Source organism: Grammomys surdaster, unplaced genomic scaffold, assembly GCF_004785775.1.
Source record: "Grammomys surdaster isolate TR1022 unplaced genomic scaffold, NIH_TR_1.0 62, whole genome shotgun sequence".
In the NCBI taxonomy this organism is placed as follows: Eukaryota; Metazoa; Chordata; class Mammalia; order Rodentia; family Muridae; genus Grammomys; species Grammomys surdaster.
In genome coordinates, this window is record NW_021604564.1 from 21,525,115 (window position 1) to 21,552,941 (window position 27,827).

The 27,827-nt window shown below is 35.9% G+C and overlaps 1 protein-coding gene across 3 annotated transcripts in view; it reads left to right on the forward strand.

Annotated features, from left to right (window-relative positions):
• The window catches only part of Spata5 (spermatogenesis associated 5), a 166,394-nt gene that overhangs the window by 16,345 nt on the left and 122,222 nt on the right, over window positions 1-27,827 (forward strand). For all 3 annotated transcript variants that reach the window (XM_028762990.1, XM_028763005.1, XM_028762997.1), the window contains exons 9-12: window positions 129-384; window positions 8,692-8,846; window positions 22,314-22,523; window positions 27,370-27,423. In XM_028762990.1, coding sequence (XP_028618823.1) covers window positions 129-384; window positions 8,692-8,846; window positions 22,314-22,523; window positions 27,370-27,423 — 675 coding nt within the window. The remainder of the gene's footprint in view (window positions 1-128; window positions 385-8,691; window positions 8,847-22,313; window positions 22,524-27,369; window positions 27,424-27,827) is intronic.

Sequence of the window (27,827 nt, forward strand, 5' to 3'; positions counted from 1 at the left end):
TAGTAGAAATATAAGAATTAAGTTTTAATGCTCTAGACCCTTCTGTTCATTCTTTTCCACAGAATCGGTTTTCACCTCTCTGTTCTTTTAAAATCAGTATGCAATTTATTTTTATTTTGTTTTTTTAGGAAGGAAGTGAAGGACGGGTATTAGTCCTCGGAGCCACAAATCGCCCTCAAGCGCTAGATGCTGCACTCAGGAGACCCGGGAGATTTGATAAAGAGATTGAAATTGGCATTCCTAATGCCCAAGACCGACTTGATATTCTCCAGAAACTTCTCCGGAGGGTGCCGCACTTGCTTACTAAAGCTGAGCTTCTGAGACTGGCAAATAATGCCCATGGTTATGTTGGCGCAGACTTGAAAGCCTTGTGTAATGAAGCAGGTGAGAGTGACCATCTGTGATGAGTCTGTTTGACTATTTATAGACTAGTAATTTATGTTGCTGCTTATTAGCTGTAGCTTTATTTAGTCATAAAATATATTTATTTATGACTTACATAATTTAGAGAACTATGAAGGAAAACCACTCTTTATTTTTATCTTTTCAAGTTCACCACTTCTAGTATAACATGTTCTAAGATTTTTCCTCAGCACTTGTCCATACACACATAACCAGATGAACAGATGTTAATATTGACAACAGTATTGTTACATGGCAAAACTCAAGAATGGGTGTATAAGAGCTATTAACTTTATCTGTTGCCTGCTAAAGAATATCACAAGGACGTGTGTGTATACACATGTATCAAAGATCATGTGTAAAGGTCAGAAAATGACTTCAGGTGTCTGGTCCTTGCCATTCATCTTGCTTGAGATAGACTCTCCTTTTGGTCACAGTACACAAATCTAAATGGCCCTTGAGTTTCTGGAGATTATTCTCCTTTCTCTGCCTCTCATGCTGCTGTAAAGTGCTGAAGTAAGAAACGTGCTGGTGGATCCAACTGTACATGGGGTTTAGGGATCTAGCTATAAGTCTTCATGCTTGCACACTCTTGGCTTTACCCACTGAGCCATCTTTGCAACCTCTGTATGTACTTCTGAAGCTCTTCTGTACAGTATTTCAAAGTATATTCAGCTATGGAAAGTATACTTACATGGAGGTAGCTTTTAAAGCTGTTGAAATAGTTGATTCAATAAATCTGTTGTTCAAAATGTTTATTGAAAGAAGTCCATTTTCTCAAAGGATTTCATTCTCTTAAACTTCTGAACATCAGGCATGTCTGTAATCTTAGATGTATCCCCGAGTCTCTAATGGTATGTTTTCATTTCCTCTTATATTCTGAGTTCTCTTTGCCTCTACTGTGACATTATGTTGATTCCAGTTTGTCATTTGTAGAGAAATGGCATGAGGAGACTGCTCCCAGCCTGCTAGCTACAAAGTGACTGAAGGATATCTGAGACTCCCAGCATACTGGGACAAAGAGTAAGCCTACTTTCTCTTCAGAGAATCCTGATGTTCTGCCAAGCAAGCTGCATGTCTGAGGAAGTGGCCTTCACCTTCCTTTTCTCATGAGAAAGTAACTTTCTTTTTAATTATAAGAAACAACACATTTAAAGAGTTGGACTGCTGGCAGATTTCTCAGTCTGCAAGAAAGTTTGGATCACTTTGAGCCAAGATAAGCTATTACTAGGGATACAGCACCTGGTGGGAACTAGAAACTGGGAAATCTTTATTCTCCTTTGCTTTTAAAAGAAGCTGAAACTTTGCATAAACTGTACATTGGCTGACCTGGTTGTGTACCCTCTGTATCCTGGTAAATGTGGCTCTACCCTTGGGACCCCAATATACTAGACTTTGACAGTCATATTTTCATGATATGGTTTCAGAAAGGTTTAGTTCTGGTGGTAATGGAAGAAATTTGTTTCTAAATGAGAAATTTCATTATTTAGAGCTTTAATTTTGAAATGGCAGTCAACTTTTGTGCTCAAATCGCTAATTTATATTTGTATAATTTATTTAGCTTTGAAGATTCTTTTATTCCTTTCATCCTTGTAAAAAATATATTTAAATTTTGTTTTTATGTGTTAAATGGGGTCCTCTAGAACCGGAATTACAGGTAGTTGTGAGCCACTGGGGGTGCTGGGAGCAGAATTCATTACCTTTGTAGCAGATGCTCTTAAATGCTGAGCCATTTCTTTAACCCTTGTTTTATTCTTTTATCTGTTCAATATAAGTATGGGGAAAAAAGGAAAATAAATTCAGAGGAGAAACATTAAAATGCTTGAATATTTTACTTTTGATGGAAAAAGTAATTGTTGCACTTTCTAACAATTACCATAGTTTTCAGGTTGGAGGACTGCTGGATGGGGAAGGTGGTAGGCTGTGTACTTTACCAGGTCAATAGAATCATTCTTTAGTATATTAGAGCATAAGGATAGGTCCTTTTCTGTCTTCTTTCTGTACTGGTTTTAGCTTCATAGGGAGCAAAGGGACTTGATATAAAAATTAATTCCTGTGGTTCAAGAAACAGATATATCAGTGGATAACTTGGCTTCCTTTGTTTGTCTGTACATGGTAACTAAGAATTTGGATTACTGTGTTGATCTAAGGACTTACCCATGATGCCAGGCAGGTATTCCATCTTTAGTCGTTTAACACGTTTCTTGACTTATACTGTACTCATTTGTACTCAGGGAGGCTTTATGAATTTTACTCTCTAGAAATTCCAAGGAAGGAGAGAGATGTGTAAAGAACTGCTTGTTTAGTAACGTAGTAGTCAAAAAAAATGGGAAAAAGTACAGTGATTTTTTTTTTCTAAAGGAAAGGAAGTGTGGTTATATAGAAAAAAAGTGGCTTCTGTAAGTCTAAAGAGAAAGGGGGAGTTTCAAATAAAGGTGAGAAAAGGAAACCATCTCTTCAACCCTCTGACTAGCCCTGTGAGAGAAGCATGTGGTTTTGCCTCTAAAAGTCAAGTCATAAAACAAATGTTTTTCAGGATAGTATGACTTTACAGTTTAAATATAGAATCTATATAAAGTTGTTTTTTTTTTTTTAAAGCAAGTGTTTTCTGATCAGACTTATCTAACCTGTTTTATTCTAGGCTAGTACTTACTCAACTGTGATACCATAGCTTTTAGAAAGATTAATGGTAGAACTACAGTGTTCAGTGTGTTAAATTAATTTTTGGATATGTTGTCCTGAATGCTAATATATATTACAATATTGGTATCATTCTTTTATCTTTATATAGCAAAATAAATTAACTTTAAGAACAGGGTGCCATGCTGGAGGGTAATAAATGACTATATTTTTAATTTTAAAAATTTATATGTATGAACATTATGCCTACATGTATGTCTGTTTATCACATGTGTGTCTGGTGAAGGATGGCAAAGAGTTTTAGATCCCTGTGACTGGAATTACAGACAGTTGTGAGTTACCATATATGTATTGAGAAAATCCCCCATCTTCTGGAAAAGCATCCAGTGTTCTGCTAAGGCTTCTCTCCTACCACATGAATAGGTTTTGAGGAAGGGTTGAGTAAATTTGTATTTAAAATCAAATTCGTGATCTTAGTCAAGTTTGATCCTTACTCTCTGTTTGTGAATTGAACGACTCAGGGAAGATAGCACTGGGGTGATATTGCCACCATGAATTTTATTGGATAAGGGAAAGAGAGAAGTTGACAAAAATACCCAAGTTACTTACCAAGCCTGCTGTAGTCTCATCATGGAGAATCCCTGTAGTGAGTAGTTGTAGCCAGGGAGCTTCCCTGGAGTATGGATTTTCAAGCTGTTCCACAGTTTATGGGACTGTTACTGCATTTGATGTGGTATTTATTCTAAACTTGTGATTACCTTTGAGCTTCTCTATCTCTTAAGTTTGTTGCTATTTGAATATGAAAATTGGAAATATTACAGTATTATTGACTGGACTTTTTGTTACCTAATCAGTTATAATACTTAATGGTGATACCTGAGAGTCAAACTTATTCCAGATGTTAGAATTTGAGCTAATGTAATATGCCGTGTAAAACTTGTACAGAGACTTCTGTTTTGAAGCTCACTTTTGTAAACAAAGAGCAGCTTTTTAAATATTTTATCTCAAATGGACTTGCTGTTTACAACGTAGACTATCTTAAAGCAGAATTTTTTTTGGAGCATCTTCTTTGTACTCAATAGTGTAGCTGTTATGAAAGGTTCTTTCTGACATTTTTCACCAATTTTTAAATTCTAACAATTTTTTTTCTATATTTGAACTAAAATATTGACTCTATTTTTAAAAAAAAATCAATATTTTAAATCCTAGGGAACGTAGTTTGGGTTTTTATTGCTATGAAGAGACACCATGACCATGGCAGCTTATGAAGGAAAGCATTAACTTGAGGCTGGCTAACAGTTTCAGAAATTTAGTTACATTCTCAACATGAGAAGCATGATGGCATGCAGGCAGACATGATGCTGGAGAAGGAGCTGAGAGTTCTAGCTACATCTTGATTCACAGGCAGCAGGAGACTGCCATTAGGCCTCTATTGAGTATATGAAACTTCAAACTTGATTCCATAGTAACATACTTCCTTCAACAAGCCCACACCTACTCTAACAAGGCCACACCTCCTAGTAGTGCTACTCCCTATAGGCCAAGTTTTCAAGCACATGAGTCTATGGGGCCATGTCCATTCAAACCACCACACATGGTTTACTAGACGAAAGCTCGTGAAATGCTGAATTAGAATGGTAATTTTATTCTGCCTCTTGATTTATGTTTCTTCAGCAGCTAAATGGGGTTAGCAGTCTTACAATATCATAGTAATTAACCTGTTGTATATATATATCTTTTATGTACTGTTAATACTGTACTGAAAGATACAAGTCTGTCTTCCTCAATATCCAGGCACACAAAGGCTCAATGTATTACTGAATAAATTATGTTTAAGAAGGTCTCAGTGAATATTAAGATGAATTAATAGTCAGTATTGAAGACTGCCTGTAGTCCATGAGTATATCTTCTCAATGGTTTCATGATACAATAATACTTAATAATTACCTTTAAAAATTATTTACTTAATACACGTGTGTCTCACAGCCCTTTTGTGGAGATTAGAGGACAATGTGAGAGAGTCCATCTTCTCCTTCAACCATGTGAGCCCTGGGAATCAAGCTCAGATTTCTAGGCTTAGCATCAGGTACCTTTATCCGTCTGTTTACTTTGGTAGTTAATTGCTTTAATATAAGTTGTAACTGAATTTTCAGATGATATAGATACAGAACAATAGTATTGATTAATATCCTTTTGAAAATTGTTTTTTGAAAAAATACTTTCAAAATAATAGCTCTTCTCCACCCTCTATTCAGGTTGTAGAATTTTTCTCTTTTATTCATCCCACCTTCCAGAACATATCTATTTATATAGTATGTTCTAGAAATTGGTATTTTTATAAGGGCTCAGTCATGAAGCCCTTTATTATGTCCACTAGTATATTTTATTTGTATTAAGCCATCTAGTATAGTTTATTAAATTGCTTTGTTAAAATGCCCTACAGCGATTAGAGTTTTTGTGTAGTAACTCCCAAAGCTTTTCAAAACATATTTCTTTTTCTAAGTCATCATGGCTTTAAGTACTTTGCAGTCACTTCTTAATTATTAAGGAATATGATCCACTTACTAGAGTTTAGGTAAAATAATACTTTCATTTTTCACTTAAGTTTCTTAAAGTATCACCTTGGTGTTATTTCATAATGTTCCCCCACCCCCAGTTCACTTCACTTTTAAAGTTCACTTCACTTACTTAATTAAAAAAAACCAACTTCTTGAATTAATCCATATAGACATGAAAATTCATAAAGCATAACATAGAGTAATGAATTTTCTAAAATGAACTTAGCAGTGCTTAGAGCAGGATGGAAAAAGAGAACCACTCTCTTTGGTTCATATCATCTTAGCGACTCAAGAGATGATCACTGTTTGCTTTGTAGATGAGATTTTCCTATTTGGTGCTGTTGTCTTTGACCCATAGTGTGACTCAAGAATTCTAGTATTTTACTCTGAGTTGTGATTCATTTTCATTGCTGTATTCCATTATAAAGATCCATTATAAAGATTATGAATAATAATGATAATTTATAGTGTACATATTTTCCTTCATACTGTGCCTATTCAGATTTTCAGTGTTTTTAATGTTGCTTTAAATATTGTTGATTTGTAGGGACTCTTAATATATAGCTTGATGTGAGGCTTTGTTGGATGTGTATTTTATTTTCCTGCAGTGCAGTCAAGTCTATTTTATGGCTTAAGTATTTGCTCTTCTTGATGTCTTTGGAGGATCAAACATTAATAATCAGATACATTTATTACATATTAATATAATATATTCAATTTATCAATTGTGTGTCTTACTTAAGAAATTGTATTCACTGTGTGTAGCTCAGTAGAGTGCTTACCTAATGTGCGTGAAGATCTGGGTCCATCCCCAGCACTTTGGAATATAGCTAGTAATGTTGGCCAAGTGTAATGTCATGAGTATTTTGTCTTACCTGGACTTCTGGATACCTTATTCTTTGTTTTCACATCACTACCGGTAATTCATTCACTTTTTCCATTTGGATATTCCGCTGACCAGCACAATTCACTGGAAATGATGTTACATTCTGTTTTGGACTAAGACTGAGTCTGTTCTGTTGACTTTATATAAAATACTGAGGCGTGTGTGTGTGTGTGTGTGTGTGTGTGTGTGTGTGTGTGTGTGCGCGCGCGCGCGCGCGTGCGTGCATGCGTATCTTATCTACCTGCCTGCTTTTTCTGCATTTGGAAACATCTATAGAATTTTATAATTTAGATTGTTAGTCTCTCTATAACCCCATAAAATGTTTTGAAAAAGAGAATCAATCCCCCCCCCCCCCCCCCGCCTCCTGTCTCTTTCTGGGCTGAGGATCAAACCCAGAACCATTTACTCATTTCATTTGTACATAACTTCCTTTACTGTTACAGTTTACTCTCTCTATATAATGATATCTATGACATTTTTTTTTCTTTTGACTTATTGTACAAGATTCTAGGAAATTTAAAATACATGTGGAGGCCAGAGGTAGACATTGGTTGTCTTCTCTCTCTTTTCACCATACTTTTTAACACAGTCTCTCAGCAAACCTGGAGTTTGCTGATTCTCTAGATTGGCTGGCCGGCAGGACACTGAGATCCTTCTGGTCCAGTGGTGGGATTACAGGGGCATGTCTTACCACCTTTTTTATATGTGTGCTGGGATTCAAACTTAGGAAGTATAAAATGTTTCCATTTTGTGCTCAGAACTAAGACTACAATATTGTTATGCTATGCAGCACATAGAAACACTGCAAGGATTCATTATGCATTGAATTTTGATTTAACTGTTGCATGTTCAGAAATCTATTGCCAGATTTTCTTGTTAACCCCTTATTCAGTTATAAGACCTTATATAGAGTTAATGCCCACAGAAAAGAATCTAGGCTCTATACTGGTTTCTACACCATCCTAAAGAAGTTGAATGTTTGGGATAGAAAACAATTAAAAGTGGGGAATCTTACATTGTAAAAATAACTACAGAGTGAAGAGTTCTGAATGCAGAACTCATTTGTGCAATGAACATAAGGAAAGACTACTGTATAGCTTTTACTTTTTTGTTTTGTTTTAAATGAAGAAAAGCTTTGCTTAAGGGTTGCATACTTTTATTGGAGTAAATCAGAATGATCCTACTCTTTTGGAGTAAAACTAGTGCTTACTGGTTTCCATTTGTATTTAGCTTCTGGTTGGAATTTGAAATAAAAGGAAAGAAACCTAAATAAAATAGGTGAAAGCTTTCTGGCTATTCAGATGAATATAAAAAAAAATCTAGGCTCTAAACTCTGTTACAGTTCTATGTACTTGAAATTTCATAGTTGGCATTTGAAAGAGGTAGTTGGATATTCAGGCTTATCATACAGGCTTTCATACTTGGCATTTGAAAGAGGTAGTTAGATATTCAGGCTTATCAGTTTTTTAATTTTAAGCAAATACTAAAGTAAAGAACTTAGCATATTTGATGATTCTAGTTAGAGCCATCTTTTAAGTTTTTTACATTTCTAAATTTTATTTTCTTGAATTTTTTTTAGTGTATTATTTCTGTGATACTACTTTATTTCTGTTACTTTGCTGTTTTAAGAAAAAAACAAACAAAAGCAGTTCTTTCTAGTTCTCCAAATTACAAACTTTCCTGAGTGAGCCTTCTGTCTTCATTCTTCCATCTCCAGTCTCTCTTAGTACCCTCATAAAAGTACCACCCGGTACAGAACTTAGGTGTGTGCTGAAGTCTCACGTCGTCTCCTGTCTTTTGTTTGAGAATCACATTTCCAAGTACCAACTCAATAATTCCTTTCAGGTCTTCCCCCAGTCTCCTAAACTTTTGGCTTAGCTTTAGTATACTCAGAAAAAGATCAGTGTCAGAAGGCTTATTGTATTGTTTTAATGACACCCTAAACATTATTTTATGTTTGCAGAATACCTGTCCTCTCATTGTAATTTCAGTTTGTCATGTTTCCACTGCCTGACTTAAGCACTTGAGTTTGCTTTAATCTTCCATGTCCCCTTTACCCCTAATCTTGCCATTCATGCCATATATACTTTAAGTACAAAATATTGTAAATGCTGTAATACCCACTGAGTTTGGGGTTGTACTGTTGTTACCTAGTTGATATTTATGGAATAAGTGGTCAGTTTTGTTTTATTCTTCTCTTTGTAGGTCTGTATGCCTTACGAAGAATCCTGAGGAAACAGCCTAACCTCCCTGATAGCAAGGTGGCTGGCATGGTGAAGATTACCCTAAATGATTTCTTACAGGGGATGAATGACATCAGGCCTAGTGCTATGAGAGAGGTAGCAATTGATGTCCCGAATGTGAGTAATTTATACTCTCTGCCAGCCTTACTATTTGAATAATATCTTTAAGGAAACTGAGACTCCAAGGTGACTGACTTACTAGGTTAACATTTTAAAAATACACGTTTTAAGTACAGCATTCTTTTTAGACATTTAAAGCTGAAGTTCTGTGGTAACTCAGGAGAGGCCCTCTTGTATGTTTTTTACCTGGTTTTTCTCTTGTGACAACATCTTGTAAAACTGGATGGGGCACGCATACTGCTCAGGTATGTTGCTCTGACTCAGAATGTCTTGGACTCTCACTTTCATTTGGACTTTGAATAAGTGGTGTATTTAGGCCTGTGGAGTTATATCAGATACAAAAACTTGTGCTTACCACCACATTCAAATCACCGTAAGACTTCTCATATGTTTTTAATTGTACCCAAAAAAGTCCTCGTCGCGTTTTTTTTTTTTTTTTGGAGACGGGGTTTCTCTGTGTAACCCTGGCTGTCCTGGAACTCACTCTGTAGACCAGGCTGGCCTTGAACTCAGAAATCCGCCTGCCTCTGCGTTCCAAGTGCTGGGATTAAAGACGTGCGCCACAGCTGCCTGGCCCTCATTGCATTTTTAAACTTTTATTACTTTAAAAAAATACTATAAATGGAATCATACTGGATACAACCTTTTAGAATTAGCTTTTTCACTTAACATAATTCCCTGGAAATTCATCTAAATCAGTGGTTCTCAACTTATGAGTTATGATCCCTTTGGGGATCGCATGTCAGATATTTACATTACAGTTCATAACAGTAGCAAAATTACAGTTATGAAATAGCAACAAAAATAATTTTATGGCTGAGGGTCACTACAACATGAAGAACTTTATTAAAGAGTCACCGTATTAGAAATGTTGAGAATCACAGATCCAAATAGTTACATACATATCAGTTTGTTCTTTTTTTTTTTTTTTAATTTCAGTGGTTAAGTCAGCTTTATGCTACTAAATCAAAATATCCAGGAATAGATTTAATAAAAGAAGTATTTTCTTTTTTTCATGCTTTAACAGAATTTTAATTGTTTGGTTTTTTGAGACAGGGCTAGTTGAATTCAGTGGGTAGTGAGGGTGACCATGGTACCTTCTGCTTCTGCCTCTAAAGGACTTGGGAGTGGGATGGAGGGGAGATATGTGTTTGTGTATGTGTACATGTGCACATGCTTATATGTAAGTGTGCATACATAGGTGTATATGTGGAGATGGACTCTCCTTAGTTGGTTTCCACTTTATTCTTGAGAAAGTGTCTTTATGAACCTGGAGCTCATCCATTCTACTTGACTGGTTAGTAAGCTCCAGGGGTCTGTCTCTGCCTCCTCAGCACTTGGATTACAGATGTGCATTGGTAAATCTGGCTTTTTATGTGGGTCCTGGAGTTCCAAACTCAGGTCTTCATGCTTGTATTAAAAATGCTTGATTTACATAGCCAGCTTCCTCAGGTTTGTTGGTTTTCAGAGGCAGAGGGGTAGGATTAAATGGCAAAGAAAACTCACCTGTGTAAGCTGGGAAATTAAAATGATAAAGTAAGGGACCACAGTTTATCTTACAGGCACATCCCTGTGACTTGAAACCTCTCAGTAGGCTTTATTGTGTAATGGTTTCACCACTGTCCAAGGTGCTTAATTAAGAAAGAAGCCTTTCCATAAAGGAGGAGGAGGGATGGGATAGGGGATTAATGGGTGGGGGCAATGGGGAAGGGGGTGGCATCTGAAATGTAAATAAAAGAACAACAAAAAAAGAAGCCTTTAATACATTGGCATTTGAGGGAGGTTTTAAGATCCAAACCATAGCAGTATGCTATGATAAATACGTTTATTGATGATATCTGTTGCCTCCAGCTTTTTACTACTGTGAATGAAGCTGGTATGAACTGGTATTCTATGAATGTACGTTTTTGTTTTTGATTTTTTCACTTGAATAGATGATCAGGAGTAAACTTTAAATTGATAGAATGGGTTGTATTTTAACTTTTTTTTAGTAAACTTAGTTTTCTTGGAAAATATTAGCCTAATTTTAGAACAGACAAGTTTGACCATTGTCAACTAAAGATATTTAATGTTTCTTCAGAGTTTATTAGATACAATTTCACAGAAACAGAAAGTACCAATTTTGTGTGGATTTTTGTAATATCCCTAGCTGTGCCTGATTTCAAGAAAAAAGATCTGGATGACTGTTAGTAATAATTGTTGCTAGACATGAGCTTACTGCCATACTGTTTTCTTTTTTATAGTTCCTTTGTTCTACTCTTGCCTTCATTTGTGCTGTGAGGAATTTTTTTGCAGCAGTGTCTTGATTCCTTCCTTATAATTTCTGTATCTGTTATAAGTTTCTTATGATTAGGCTGACATCTGATTTCTAATAACTCAAAGTTTGTTTTAAGCCAATAAATGCAGCTGCACCTTACACCATTAGTAGTATGCATGTCATGCTTAATGTCTTTGCTATATAATCTGTCTTTACAAGTTACTATAGTTAAGTTACTATTAGTACTTTTATCCTTTAGGTTGATAGTAGAGTTAATGATATAGTCACGTTGTCAACAGGGTTACACTGTCTGGATCTTAGTATATTATCTTAAGTAGGGAGTATATATTTTATTGTTAGCATCTTTTCATTTCAAATTGAAAAATTCAGTTACCATTTCTTGCAAGGCAGATCTAGTTATTTTTGCTAGTCTGATAAAGCTCTTCATTTTCCTTCATTTCTAAAGCCCTTCTCCCCCTTTTAATAGAGCATTCTTGGTGGACTATTTTTTTTAAAATACATCTTCTAATGCTAGGGAGGGACCTGTCATGCGGCAAAGCATTTACCTGCCATGCTCAAGGCAAGGCCCTGTTTCCATCCCCAGTTCCACAAAGTAAAAAGTCATCTCAGCCTTCCTGGCCTGCAAGGTTTCTGCTAAGCCCTTATTGGGGATGAGGTGTGCAGTGTGCAAGATGATCTGCTTTTCTCTTGCTGCTTCAGTATTCATTGACCTTTGAAAACTTGTTGATGCATGTTGGTGATTAGATAAATCTTCATATTTATTGTATTTGAAGTCTTTAGGGATTTTCTCAGTCTCTATGCCCACTTACCTGTGCACAGTTGGGAAGTTTCCTGCCATTGTCTCTTTAAGCACTAACTCAGCTCTCACCCTCTTTCCTTGCCCCTTCTAGAACTTTTTATGCCCTTTATGTTCGTTTGCTTGGTGGTGTTCCATGAGTCCTGGAGGCTTTTTCACGGCTTTTTCTCATTGTGTTAGGTAATTTCAAAAGATCTGTCATCTACTGTGCTGTTCTTTCACCTGCTTGATAGGCTATTGACATTTTTATTTCATATTTTTACTTAAGTCACAATGTTGTTCAGTTTTGGAATTTCTTTCAATTTTTTCTTTATTTTTTTTCCTTTTACTGAAAATAGATTTTTTTCTCATACAATATATCTTGATTATATTTTTCCCCTCTACTCGTGTCAGTTCTTCCCTACCTCTGCTCCCCTCCCATTTTCTTTCCTCCCTTTCTGTCTATCATTAGAAAAGAACAAGCTTCTAAGATAACAAACATGACAAAATATAATAAAGCAAAACCTATCATATCAGAGTTGGACAAGGCAACCCAACAAAAGCAAAAGTGTCCTAAGAGCAGGTACATGAATCAGAAATCCACTCAGTGAGAAATCATTCTCACACTCAGGAGTCGCATAAAAAATACTAAGCTAAAAGCTGTAATATATATGCAGCAGACCTGGTGCAAACCTATGCAGGCCCTGTGCTTACTGCTTCAGTCTCTGTGAGCTCATATGAGCTGGGCTTAGTTGATTCAGGTGGCTTTGTTCTCCTGTTGTCTTTCATCCTCTCTATCCTTTACACTCTATAGGGTTCACTGAGCTGTGGGGGTGCAGAAAATATTACAAAATGGCACCATTCCATGCTATACCCAGCTACTCTCTGCCCCGGCGGTCTCAGTCTCACTGCCTCCATGGCTAGACCCCTGGTGGCCGGTCCTCCCAGCTCCGGTTCACCTGCTTCAGAGCTGCTTGTACCTTCCCAGCCATCTACCCACTGCGGCTAGTTGTCACAAATCCCCATAACCCAGTAAAATTCTAGAAGCTTATAATTACCAGATTTATATATCAATAAATTCTCAATTCACAAGATGCCACACAATAATTTCAGAGCCAATTGATAGAGATATAAATTGCCTACCTAGATAAGACAAATTGTCCTGTAATTATCTATCTCTTATATGATAGTCATAGCTACCTGTGGCCATTTAAAGCCGTGCGGAATCTCGATTTTCTTTCATTTCTTCCATCTCCTTTCCTCTCTTCCTGTCCCTGAAATTCTTAGCTCCGCCTCCCTTTTCCCTGACCAATCACAGGCTTCTTGTTATATTAATATCTTAATTAATTGGGGGAAAATTCTGCTGCATGGGGGGAGGGATTTGATGAGACATCCCATTTAGAGTCTCTCTTTGTGTCTGGCTTTGAATCTGCATCTGTTCTTGTCTATTGAAGGATGAAGCTTTTCTGATGGTGACTAAATAAGACACTGATCTATGAATATAGCAGAATATTATTAGGAGTCATTTTATTAATACTTTTTCTTTTCTTTTCTTTTCTTTTTTTAAATCAGTGGTGTTTAGTTTTACCCTAGGTCTCTGGGGTATCTAGTTTATGGTTCTTGTTCACCCAGGCAGTGTTGGATATGGGTTCCATCTCATGTAGTGGCCCTTAAATCAGACATTGGTTTGCTGTTCCCACAAGTTCTGTGACACCATTGTCCTAGCATATTTTTCAGGCAGGACAGATTGTAGGTCAAAAATTTTGTGGGTGGGTTGGTGTTTACATTTCCTTTTTGGTAATCTTTCCAAACCAAAGACATTACATACAGGTGAAGGCTCCATGTAGGTACCAGCTGGACTTCTCCATGTTTAGTGAATTGCATGGCTATTTTTCTCAGCAATGGTGCCCTGCTGTCAGTTTGCAGAGAGCAACCTGTTGTCTTAAACAACAGCCTTGGGTGTTAGGAGGATTTTCATTTGACCCTCACTTGACCAACAATTCAACTGAATGAAATTGAGTCCTGATACTGGAAGAAAGCCTTGTTTGATAACAAAAGATGGCCATGTTGGGACTCTGCATTCCCCATTAGTAAGACACCTCATTAAGATCACCTTCATATATTTTAGGAAGTTTTCACTGTACTAGGTTTCCATATTATCCCTCAAATGCCCTTCAATTCTAGCTGTCTCACCCACATTCTTTCCTTTTATGGTATTTACCCTTCCCCACCTGATCCTCCTGTTTCCTTCCCACTTGAATCCAGTCTGCTTATAAAATCTATTCTATTGCTCCTGGGAATCCATGTGTCCACCCTAGACCCTTCCTCTATACCTAACCTCTCTTGGTCTACAGATTGTAGCTTGGTTACTAGTTACAGTGTTTTTCAGTGTTAGAATTTCTATTTGGTTCTTTATGTTTCTCTTTTGAATCCCCTTAGTTATATATTACTTTCTTGATTTTATGTAATCGTATATCTTTGGTCCTTTATAATTCCCTGATCTGTTTTAAGGTGACTGTTTTTCTGGGGTTTGCTCATAAATTTGTAGTTTCTCAGATGTTGTTGTTGTTGTTAAACATGCATTGATTCATCTTGTCCTAGATATTCAGGTATGGTACAAGTGATTTAATTTGTCCCTTTGGTGGTATTGTTTATTGTTTGTGATCATTTTGGCCTTTTGATGTTATTTATATAGGGGAAGAAATAGATATTTCTTCTGGTTTTTACAGATTAGCTTCTTCAAGAAATGTCTTCTCCAGTTAACCTATTATGAGATTACAGATTCTACATGCCAATTGCTGCACAAGCATCACATGGTCTAGCCAGGTTCCTGGATCAGCAAATGGGTAGACATGACATCTTGTTCTGTGAGTTCTGGCCTCGAACCTCAGTCTTCCTGAAGGAAGGTTTCAGGAAGAACTTCCTTAGGGTTTATGGTGAGATGATAGGCCTGAAGCCTGAGCCCTCAAGACTAGTGCTAGAGTAGTTAGAGTAAAACTGTAGAGATAGACTTAAAGCCTAAGGCAAGCCTGGATCTGTGAAAGCTGTGGTAGTGGCTATGGTCGTCAGCACCTCTAGCCTAACTGTAAAGTTCCAGCACCTCTCAAATAAGCCTACATCAACGTGAGGGAGATGGCTATCAAGTTAATGTCACTTCTGAAGTAAACATTGCTTGAGTCCTGTTTTACGGGTAACACGATACCTGTATAAACCATTAGAAGTCTGTTTCACTAATTAGATATTCAAAGTGTACTGCTGTGTTTTTTCTGGCACCTTTTCGGATGTACTACTTCTGGATGTGCCTTGTCAGTTGGATTTCATCACATGAACTTATTAGTAGCTCTTTCCTGTTGTAAAGTTGGAGTGAAGTGATTTAATTGACTGTAATTATGTTTTAGTCTTCATATACCCTTAGTTAGGATAATTGTGAGGAATTTGAGTTTTTGCTTTTTAAATACCATGAACATTCTTTTTTTTTTTTCTTTCTTTTTAACAGACTCCAAGAACTGAAGGTTTTTATGATACATTACTAAGAAGGTTTGCTTTTCTTGCGTTAGATGATACAACCTGTAGAAACTCTGTTAATTCCATGTTTATTTTGACAGACCTTTTTATTTTCATCTTATTTTTTGTAGTCTAGACAGAAAAGTATCTTCTATTGCTCCTAAGATCATAGTCTTCCTGACAGTTTGTCTTCTACATTTTCATAGTTATAAGTAATAAAATTGAACAAGAAAGCACATTTGGGAAATAGATTAATTTTAACCAGAAGTAAGTACTGCCAAAAATAAAAATGTAATTTTCATCTTATACAATATTATAGAGTTTAACACCTTCATTCTGCTCATTATACTTCTTAGAAGAAAGGAGAAACAATACAAAGCTAGTAGAAAGATTGTCACTGTTGCTTGCAATTCTGATTACTGTGCTAAAATTAAATAGTTTTTCTTTCAGATTATAACTGGAAAGCTTCATTTTTAGTACCTGATAGTTGTCCTTTACATTTGTTGAAGTATACTTGAGGGCATGTATTGCATTTGTATGTGTACTTAGGAATTCTTAATGACTGGCTAAAAGACTTTTTTTGTGTGTGTTTTAGTGAATAGGAGAGAGATCTACGTAAGCCTTCTGGCATTACAGTGGAACTAAAGCTCAGACTTGTTTTAGGGAAGTTTCATTGACCACCATCTTTATGGCCTAGAAAACTCTGCATGTGGGTGTGTGATGTGCTTCTTTTTTTTAACTTCTTCCATTAATATTTAAGAGCATATTTTCTGATCCCTTTTAAAGAAGCATCTGCGGATTCATTTCTTTTTTTCTTCTGAGATCTTAGATTGGATTTTTTTTGGACAAATATGTGTATTTTAATGTTACAAAGTTATTGTTGGCCCTGTAATAGCTTTGAAACAGATACTAAACCACTGCCTGTCTCTTAAATTTATGCTGGCACTTATTAGCACAAAATATCAAAGCGTGAAATACTTTTTGTTACAGTATTTCCTGTGAAATACCACCTTTAAGAGTGTTCCTGACAATATAAAACTTGACTTCTGATTAAAGGTCAGCAGTCTCTTTGGAGTTGACACTGACTTCTCAGTAACCGCCCGAGGATCTGAAGCCTCTTTGTAGGTTTTTATTTCCCTTTTGGAACTAGCCCTTTAAAGTAGTTTTTGAATTTTATGTATTGAGTTCTTGGACTTGTATGGATGTGTAATTAAAATGTTCTGTTGGAGTGCTCATCTAGGAAGTCTTGAAAGATGTCATATTTTCCTTGTGGAATTTTCTCTCACTTATATGCTTATCTGACAGCAGCTGTTTCTTTACTTCTAACTGTATTATCATTAAAAACATTTTTTAAAAGCCACATTAAGCAGGACAGAGACAGAAAAAGAAAGATCCCAGCCATAGAGTATTCGGTTAGGTTTGTTAGAGCTTTCTGCTAGGTAAAGTGATTGTAGCTTACTAAGACAGTCCTAGAAATCTTAACATAGTATTTATTAAAAGATAAAATATTTAAAGCGAATACTTTCTGAAGTTAAGGTGGTAATCAGCCAGTTCCACTGTGCCTCTGTGGCCCCTAATGAATATAAAAGATAATTCTTAAAAAGTGACTGCATTTCTCTCACATGTTTCAGTCATAATGCAAGTTAGGAAGAATATAAAGGCATCATAGTTGTAATAATAATTAGGAGTAGAGTAAGGGTAGTCTTATATTTTAATTGATAGGTTTGGGTTATAGAATAAATCTCTGTTCACTGTATCATTTCCCATGATAATCTGACTTAATCATATGCATGCCCAATTATGAATAGGCATCAAATGATTAATGGGATTTTATTTAAAATTCATTTAAAGGACACCGGTTGCCTTTTGCACAGCATATATCTAAAACAGGTCTGGAGACTCATCTACATGTTGATTCTAGTTCCCGGATATGCCACAGGTTGAATTGGCCATAAAAGGGGAAGTTACTAAGTATTGTTAGGGACCTAGAGGTTGGATTAACAAATCTTTAAAAGACTTTCTGAAAAGCAAACATTTTTAGGATATATTGAATACAAATTTTTACTGTAGATTATTGAGTTGTACTTTGTGAGATAGTTTATAGACAGAAAGAAACATCCTCCCTATTCATTTGGGGTAATAGAATTGAAATTTTTAAAGCTTATTTATTACAAGCATGATCTTCTGTATTGTCCTTTAAAATCTTTTATCTGTTTATGTATTAAATTGGCGTAAGTACTTGTTCTGCCAACTGCTAGGATACGTAATGTATAACTCTTGTGCTGCAAAGAATCTGCTCCTGGAATATGTTTATGTAGTGTGTTTTTGCTGTGTACATGTAACTGCAGAGTCAAAAGTGGCTCATTTTTGTTCTTGCAAGTTAAAAGAAGTTGCTTCTCTGACTTCCACATCTGCAGTGCTGCATGTCATAGTTTATAGGATTTTTCTCCCTCTCAAGAGTGTAAATGTGAAGAGATGCATAGCCATACATATGTATTTCACTGGCAAAGCATTAAATTGAAGAGTATTCTGGTAAGACCATCTTTTGGTGCCTGTTATCAGATTAAGTTCCTGAGTCCTCTGGACTTTGTGGTCCCTATTTTATTCTTTACTATCATTTTTAAAATTCTTCCTAGAAAGTTTTTATGGGGAGATAAGGTTGTTAAAAAGTGACATCTTTCCAGCTTACTGTTTAAAAAAATCAGAAAATTCAAAAATTGATTATGTCAATATTCATATCGTTAGAGAAAGGTAGTTCTCTCTAAAGCAGATGTGGGGATTGTTAAAGCTGGTTAATTGTTCAGATCTTTGTGTGTACTTGATTATCTTTTGTTTGAATCATTCTGTCTGAATGTTTTCAGAATACAAATTATAAAGAACAAATCAAAGACATTGGAATGTACAAGTAGGAACCGCACACCAGGATGTAATAGCTGCATTGTACTTCTCCCAATGCACACCAGTTTATACTAATCACTGTTGCCTGCTCTGGTGAGCAATAAGTGTGATACTGCCAGTCATTGGTCGATGGTTCAAGGTTCTAGGCTCATATACACTAATATCAAGGCTAATTTTAGTTTTAGTAATTAGTAAAATCATAAATCAGGAAATGGGATGGGATGAGACAAAATTAAGTCTATTGCTTATTGCTTAATGAGTTTCCCATTATGTGTTAGTCACTGTTGACACCATGACCAAAGTAACTTTTATTAAAGAAAACATTTAGTTATGGGCTTGCTTACACTTCAAAGGGGCTTAGTTAATTTTCATAGGGGGAGCATGGTTGTACTCAGGTAGCTACTGGAGCATGCCCTAGACCTACATCTGTATCCATAGGCAGCAGGAAGAGAGACTGGACCCAGCATAGGCCTATCTTCCATGATACACTTCCTCCAACAAAGCTGCACCTTCTAATCCTTCTCAAATAGTGCCACTCCCTGGTGAAGAAGCATTTAAATATATGAACCTTTGTAGGCCATTGTTATTCAAACCACCACACTGGAAGACATAAAAGAAGTGCCTGCTTACAAACTTGAACTGGACTTGCTCATAAAAGTCCAGTTTTATGAATAAAATGGAATTTGTTAGAGGTTGCTTATAGGACATTTTCTACTTTATATGTCTTATAGGTCTACAGTGCAAGCCTGTATTCCAACACAAACTGCTATTAAAAATGTCTAGTAGTGACTAGAGACTCAGAAAGCATAAGGCACAGGTATAACCAGACTCAGACAGCTATGTCTTTGCCTTTTTTGGAGCTTTTACTGACATCAGCAAATACTGCCCAAGCATGGGAAACATTGCTTTGTTTTGTTGAAATCTGGTACATACATCAGCTGAGTGGTGGCATACTATAGGAAGGCTAGGAGTCAGATCACCCATCTCACTAAGCTTAATGATACTGCAGATAAATGTACTCATTTTGGTGACCCTAAAAATGAGGAAATGGAAAGCTAGTATATCTCAAGATAACCAAAATCTTTATGCATTTCAAGTTCATTCTGTTCTTTTTTATTTTGCCACCTCCATCTCCTTGCACTTTGTTGTTTTATGAATAAATCTTGTAGATTTCCTGAAGTGCAGATCAGACTATGTCTATATTAAAAGCTTCTAAAGACTTATTAATATGTTCAAAATCTATTGATCTGCTTTATTTAGCACTAGGGTTCTCTGCTCTGTGATTTCATCATTTCCTTCTTCCTCTGTCCGAGCCCTTTCCTCTTTCCCCTCTCCTGTTCTTCTTTTCTTCCTTTCTTCCCTCTGTTCTTCCCTCCTTCCCTTTTTTGTTTTCACATCTTATCCCTCATTCAAGAGTTAGCTTTCAAATTATCTTCCAGCTGGAATTAATGTTTTCTTTCTCAGAGCTCCTGAAGCTTCTTTCTGTTTTGTTTTTTAGTGTACTTAGTGCCCTTTCTATTGGACACACACACACACACACACACACACACACACACACACATATATGCAGTTCCTAGTTTTTCAAACTTTGTATTTATGTCTTACTCTCCTGTTTTCTTTGTACATTATCTAGTTCATAGCCTGTGCCCTGAGCTGTGTTTATATGTAAATCTATAAAGAATATTTTGTCTGAGGGTGGTGATACATATCTTTAATTACAGCAGTCTGAAGGCAGACACAGAGAGAGGCTGATCTGTATGGGTTCCACCCTAGCCTTGTCTTCATAATGAGTTTCAGAATAGCTAGGCTTAATGGTAAGACCACCCTCCTATTCCCCTGCAAAAGCTCAGCTTTGTTTCAGAGATACTTCTTAGGTGAGAAAAGAAGAAGGTTTAATTATATTCCAAAAGCAAAATCTTGAGGATTTACAAAACTATACCTTAAAATCATTTTGTTAATTTTTTTTAATTAAAAATTGTTGGTATTTTGTGCAGTGTCAGTGTTCTGAGTCACGCAAGTCAACTGAAGAGAGAATGAGAGGGTCACTCAAAAATGTAGTAGCAGGGAGGAATAGTTTAGATGAACTGGATCTCGGACTTCTTGTAGAAGCATGTTTATTGATTGTTACACAGAAGTTTGGTTGCTGGGTTTTTTGCTTGTCTTGTTTTTTTTTTTTTTTGATTAAAAAAAGTTCCTCATACAAAAGCTCCTAATCTATGTGTTTCCTGAAGGAAAACATCAAACCCCTATAACTTTAGTCTCCATTGTACACTGTTTGCAGTACTCAATAATGGAAGACATCCCAGGTGTGCCAGGACTTTTGTGACCAAAGTCATGCAAAAGTTGTAAAGCTCCTTTAGAAAAAGAACTCCATAGATAACAGAACACAAGGTCAGTGTACTTTTAGAAAACAACTGTTCATTGTCATGTCTGCCCTACGTACACTGAGAAGCAACTATTTCATTCTATGTTTACCCTAGATATAAAGATTCTACTAGAATCCCACTACATATTTCCTTTTTCCTTTCTGGATATGATGAAAACAGGCCACACAATTAGAGAAACAGCACTGGTGTGTAAAGTGCAGTCCTCCACCCTATCATTCTGAGCTCTTGCTAGGACTGGAACCTGTAACTCAGCTGCTTTGCCCTTTCATTTACCACAGTAAAACCTGCCTTATGAATAGTTGGGAGAAGCTCTCTGTCAGCTGAAACATTTATGAGATGTGAAACCCACACTGTCATTTATTATCTGTGTGGTTTTGGACAGTTGTTTTACTTCAGAACATGGATACTAGATTACTGACTCAAACTATTTTTTAACAAATGAAACAAACTTTAAAAAATCATCTAAAAGGTTTAGCAATAATTTATATCATTAAACAGTTTTATATAGGAAGCAATAATTATATAACAAGGAGACATTAATTTTTCTTTAGGTTTTTTTTTTTAAACAATATATATAGCTATTTTGTGCTGCTAATTTACCTCTTGTAATTCTTGAATTTTTTTTAAGGATCTTATTCTCTAACAGGTTAGTTTCCTCTTGCTCATATTTTACTGATGACATGTTTGTTTTTCTTAGTTTTTTGTTCTATGAAAATTTAGATTTAAAGGTGTTTTATTTTACAACAAGGTATTTAGAAAGGTGCACATATCCTAGGAATAACCAACAGTCATCTGATTCTGTTTAAGAGCTATTGATTAGGAAGGAATTCAGACCTGTTATTTATAAATGTATTTATAAATAAAACTACCCATGACTGGTGAGCCCAGAAGAGAGCTTACTAATACCATTTCTGTAAAACAATGTAAATTCTGAATATTTACCCACAGGTAAATATAACTCTAACCATCCCCACCACCCCCATCAAGGAAGCTTCATTTTGCAGGGGACAGAAACCTTTCCAGAAATCCATGACTCAATAAAATGAAGATAACACCTCATTGTGGGGTGCCCAGCTATAACATAACAAAACTGTCACCTAAGGTTCAGGAAAATTTTGGAAGAGAGAGCAGAAAAGTGCTGAAAGATGTAGAATCAGACTGTTCTAATATGATCCTCTTGATCGGTTATCTATTCCCAAATGATCAGCCTTAAACACATATGAATTTAAACACCAAATGAACTCAACACGTTGTATTTATAAATTTGTGTATGTGTGTGTGATAGTAAGTAAAGAATAAGAGACTGTGTATTTGAGAGGTATTGAGGGTTTCTGGGAGGAGCTAGAGGGTGAAGGAGGGGAGAAATGATATAACTACCCCATTCATGCAAAATTCCCAATAAATAAATGAGGTATGTTCTGTTCTGTTGTGGTACTGTTTTTACTTTGAGCAGGAGTACTATATTAACTTACTTGAGGTAAGTACCATAAAGAGGTCATTCTGTACTTACTAAGAGCCTATTGACTTAATTCAATGAAGATACATGCTTAATTAAAGAGACTTCATTTGTCCTTAAAAGACAAATTACAATTAATAATAAAAAGAAAAAAATTGTTTTGTAGGTATCCTGGTCAGATATTGGAGGACTGGAAAATATCAAACTGAAATTGAAACAGGCTGTGGAATGGCCCTTGAAACATCCTAAGTCTTTTCACAGAATGGGTATTCAACCACCCAAAGGAGTTCTCTTGTATGGGCCACCTGGATGCTCAAAAACAATGATAGCAAAGGCTTTGGCCAATGAAAGCGGGTTGAACTTCCTAGCTATAAAGGTAGGATGTTGGAGTTTCAATGGTTAATCTCTCTTTTAGCTTCTTTCCTTATATTCTGTATGATGTCTCTTCCATAAGGAACAGTTGCTTTTTATTTCTTTTTTTTTTTTTTTTTGAGGTAGATGACAGTAAACTGAGAGCAGAGAAGATAAGAAATAAGATTTGGTGCAAATACCCAGCTTAAATAGAGCTACTGTAGTACAGTAAAAATTCTGATGAGATGTATCTTTCTTCATCTCCCTTCCCCAAATGAGTGATTGGGAAGTATATATTTTTTTGACAGGAACAGTTTTCCCTTTTGTGCCAATCCCTCCCATTTTTTTAGAGCTTCTACTTGCCTGTAGGACATCTGACTCACACTTGCTGTTTTCCTGCTCGTGGGAAGTATTTCTCTAGAATGGTCTTATGTGTGCTGATACTGATTTTCAAGATGCTTTTCTCAGAGTGTCTATGTGTAATTCTATCACTTGCACATTTTACTTTTTGTGAGCATATTCCCTCATATTTACCTTAAACAACACTTGGTTAATTTTCCTACCGTAGACAATGTAGACCTTAAACATTTGATTTGAATTGTAATAGCACAGACTACCAGGCAGGTATCAGGCACATTTCCCCACCCTGGGAAGACTGGAAAAGTCCGGGAAATTATTACAGAGCAATGCTCCAAGAGTCTGAGGTGACAAGCTCATACTTGAATTTGTTACTGTCAAATAATGAAACATAGAGAGCTAAGTCAGGTTCAGTTCTCCCCAGATTAGTAAGGCAATTGAGCAAATGCTTTTGCATATTCTTTGATATTTGGTTTTTTTCTTTTTGCAAGTTTGAACAACAAAAATCTTTACTATGGGTGCTAAAAATAACATATGACCAAATAAGGTAATAATTATATAGTTTTTCTTGATCACACTTACCTGTATAACACATTTAGTGGGTAAAATGTAGCAGTATCAAGTTGCTGAGGTTATTTGGTAAGTAAAGTTGATAAACAAAAACCTTTGGTGATCTTAACAGTATACATTCTAAAGATTGGTATGTTGTTTTAAAATAATATAAAACTTAGTAAATGTAAGACTTATAGACTATACTGTTTTCATCTCAATCTTAGATATAAATTGATGTTTAAAATGCAGTATTTTCAAAGTAAGCTGTGCAGTTATTTACTTAGAAAGATTTAAGTCATCTTTCCAACACATACACACACACAGAGGATCTCATTGATCAAAAAGTATGGTAGCAGATTATGAAATATAGTAGCTGTCTTTAAAACTGAGTATAAACTTTTGTAACTCTGTACTATAATACAGTGAATTTTAACAGCTTGAACTTCAACCTTGAAGTAACCTCCCTTGGTGATGAAACTGCTTTGATATATTGAATTCTAGAGCAGTGCAGCCTAACAATTGTAGCATTCTGTGTTGCACTGTGCTGGCATTAAGCCTGTACTTCAATACAGATCACACATTCCTTTGAGGCATAACAGTCTTACTTTAATGCCTTTACTAGTTAATAATTCCTGAGTTGGAATTATTCCAGCCTAGTCTTCTCATAATGCTAAATTCTTAGGTTGAAGTTTCAGATCTGTATTGTTCATCTTCTTATCTTCCCTCCCTCCCCTGTCACTCTTCCATCACCTTCCTTTGTTTCTTCCCTGGCTTTTGGTGATCTACTTCTACATGGTAATGGAATGAAGGATCCTCAGATATTTCAACTGTCTGGCATGATTTCACATTTCCCATATGTCATCAAGTCTGTTTATACAGTAGATTTAAGTCGTGTTAATATTTCTACTAACAGTGCTAAGATACTGACATTTTATTCAGTAGAAGAGCACACAAAATCATCATAGTCTTCTAGTACTGATATTGAATTGCCTTCTTTAGAACCATTACCTATAAGAGAATAAAATTATTTCTCCACATTCTTTAACTGCTCTTATGCTAGATGGTTAAAAAGCTGTGTGTAATATGTCTAGATTTTAAAAGGTCTTCATTATATTAGTGTTTTATATCAATACCCTTTAATTTTATGGATAGTGTTTACCAGAATAACAATAGTAATACTGTCTTGGTATGTTCATCCAATAAAAACAGTGACTTACCAATTTCCTTTCTGTTCTGTCAGGACACAAGCTGCCTAATTAGTTGCCCTAAACTGAATAAAATCTGCATAAAAATTTCTTAACATATTCTGCCTCCATCCAAAAACCCATTGTGCTCATTAAAACTTTTTTTATTGGTTGGGGCTTGAAACATATTTGATTCACATTTGAAATGCCTTTCTGTGGTCGTGTTTAGGAAAGTCTAAAGTAGCACATGTCAGTGAAAAGGACAGTCTTTGTTCTTCATCATACTGCTGGACTATAGAAATAATCTTGCCAAATCAAATCATACAAAATAATCTTGCTTATCAGTGGGGAAGTTTGGAATGTAACAACATCCTTAAATTTTCTGTCGAATCATTCTGAACACTCACTGCTTGAACATGTGCAAGGTAGTACTTCTTTTTGTTTGTTTGTTTGTTTGTTTGTTTGTTTTATTGGATATTTTATTTGCATTTCAGATGTGATCTCCTTTCCCCATTCCCCCCCCAACCAAGGAACCCCTATCCCATCCCCACCCCCCTTCCTGCTTCTCTGACAATGTGCTCCCACTCACCCTCCCACTCCCACTTCCACTCCCACCTCCTCACCCACGAATATCCCCACACTGGGGCATCTCAGCCTTCACTGGACCAAGGATGTCCTCTCCCACCTGTACCCAACAATGCCATCCTACCCTACATACATAGATGGAGCCATGGGTCCCTCCCTTTGTGGGGAGCTCTGGTTGGTTGGTATTGTTGCTCTACCCATGGGGCAGCAAACCCCTTCAGCTCCTTCAGTCTTCTCTCTCACTCCTCCATTGGGAACCCCTTGATCAGTTCAATGGTTAGCTGTAAGCATCTGCCTCTGTATATGTCAGGCTCTGGTTGACCTCTAAGGAGACAGCTATATCAGGTTCCTGTCAGCATGTACTTCCTGGCATACAAATCAGTGTCTGTCTTTGGTGAGTGCTCAAGGGATGGGTGCCTAGGTGGATCAGTCTCCGGATGGCCCCTCCTTCAGTTTCTGTCCAACATTTTGTCTCCATATTTGCTCCCTTGAGTATTTTGTTACTCCTTCTAAAAAGGACCGAAGCACCCACACTTGGGTCTTCCTTGTTCATGAGCTTCATGTGGTCTGTGAGTTGTATCTTGGATAGTACGAGCTTTTGGTCTAATATCCATGTATGGATATTATGTAACATCCTTAAATTTTCCGTCAAAACATTCTGAACACTCACTGCTTGAACATGTGCGAGGTAGTACTTCTTTAGTCTTAGAGTAGCTTCCTTGCTGCCTTTGCTTCTAGTTTTTCACTTTCTGGTTCTCCACTCACACTTTGGCACTTAATGCAGTTTCCACTTAATGAGGACTTTACACATTTTTTATTTATTTTGTTTTACTACTATATGTGACTTTTTTTCAGGTTTTGTTTCTGTTGCTGTAATTAGTGTAGTCTTTCATGTGTTTCCTTGTGTGTAGGTAATGGTCTCCTTAGAGTGTATATGTAACTAGAAGTTATGACCATTGGATATGTTCTCAATAGTACTGGATGATTTAAATTTGCAGGTTTTTGTTGTACACATTATTGATTTTTCTCAGTATCTCTTAAATCTTTTTAATATATTGAAGCCTGGGTTTGCTCCCCAACAGTCACAGCATTGATATTGTAGATGGTTTTGAATATTTCACAAAAATGAGCTTTTAAAAATTGTAGTGAATAAATCTATAGCAGGCTGTAGTTTTCAGACCAAATCCAATTTGCAGCTTGTTTTGGTCCAGATTTCTAACAGTAATTTTCACATTTTTAAGGGATTTTTTTTTCCAAAAAAAGAAGAGTAGGAATAATATGTGAGTCTGTTATCTACAGAACCCAAAATATATAAATAATTATATTATATTATTTTTAAAGTAATTAATTTCTGTTTGCACAGGCAAGCCAAGATTCTCTTGCTAAAGCTGATTAGTACAATATGATAGAGTTTGATTTCTCTCAAAGACGACCTGAAGACAAGACAGAAATAGATAACTAAAAGGTGGTTCAGACTTGGACAGCAGAAAGCACCAGACACTATAGAGCTATATCTAGTGTGGTTATGAGGGTGTGATTCTGGAGTGGTTAACAAAGCAAGTGGTCCTGGGACTCCTGGCAAGGGTAGTGACTAAGAAGTGCCTATATGGCCTAGTCATATTGAGTGTAGTGTTGACAAACACTTATGGACTTTGAGGAAATACCATATGTTGCATGAATCTTGCTCTGTTTGCTTAGGTTTTAGAGTTTATAGAACTGTAAGAAGAATATTTTTGATATCTCCACTTCTTATCTGATAGGGCTATTAATTTAGTAGATTTAGGTATAAACTAATAAATAGATGTGATTAAACTTAGGAATCTACATGTGTGATTTCTTTGTAGATCTTCTAAATTAGCCTTTTCTATCTTTGGTACCTACACCATGCCTAGTGTATCATAAAAGTATCCATAAGTGGATAATCAGCTAGAGAACAAAGTGTTATAAAACATGTTTAGTTACAACCTTTCTTCTTTTATTGATTTGTGGCTTTAGAACATTTGGTTTTAATTTTTTAGGTATAAATAACACCCAGAGGTAGTAAGCATGCTAAAGGAACTAATTTAAATAAATTATTTTTTCAGCTTATTTTCTTTTTGTGTATTTTTTTCCTTAATGAAAAGAAAATATAGCTGACTGTATGAAGACACTGAGCCATGTTTTTTGTTTGTTTGTTTGTTTGTTTATCTATAGGGGCCCGAATTAATGAATAAATATGTTGGTGAATCTGAAAGAGCAGTTAGAGAGGTAAGAAGATTATACCGTGAGAGAAGCACACTTGTATCCTTCTGTGTATTTTCTACTTAGATTTGAGTAATGGAAAATGGTCTGATTTTTCTTCAAGCAAATACTATTTTATTACTTAAAATGCAATTTTGAGTACTCTTTAATATTTTGTTTGTTCTTAAATATCATTCTATCCTAACTTTTCTTTTTACCCAAAATTACTTTTAAGAACTACTAGCTTTTCCCACTTCTTTCATGTTTGTAAAATAAATATATGTCTTTATGAAGGGCAGTGAATCTATGTATGGGATTTTGAGCCTTTACATTAGATAGTTGTTTTTATCCTGAATAAACCTCATATTTGAACACATCTTACTGACTTGACCTTACTTTTGCCTGGTGGTTTAGATAATGTATTTTCCTCT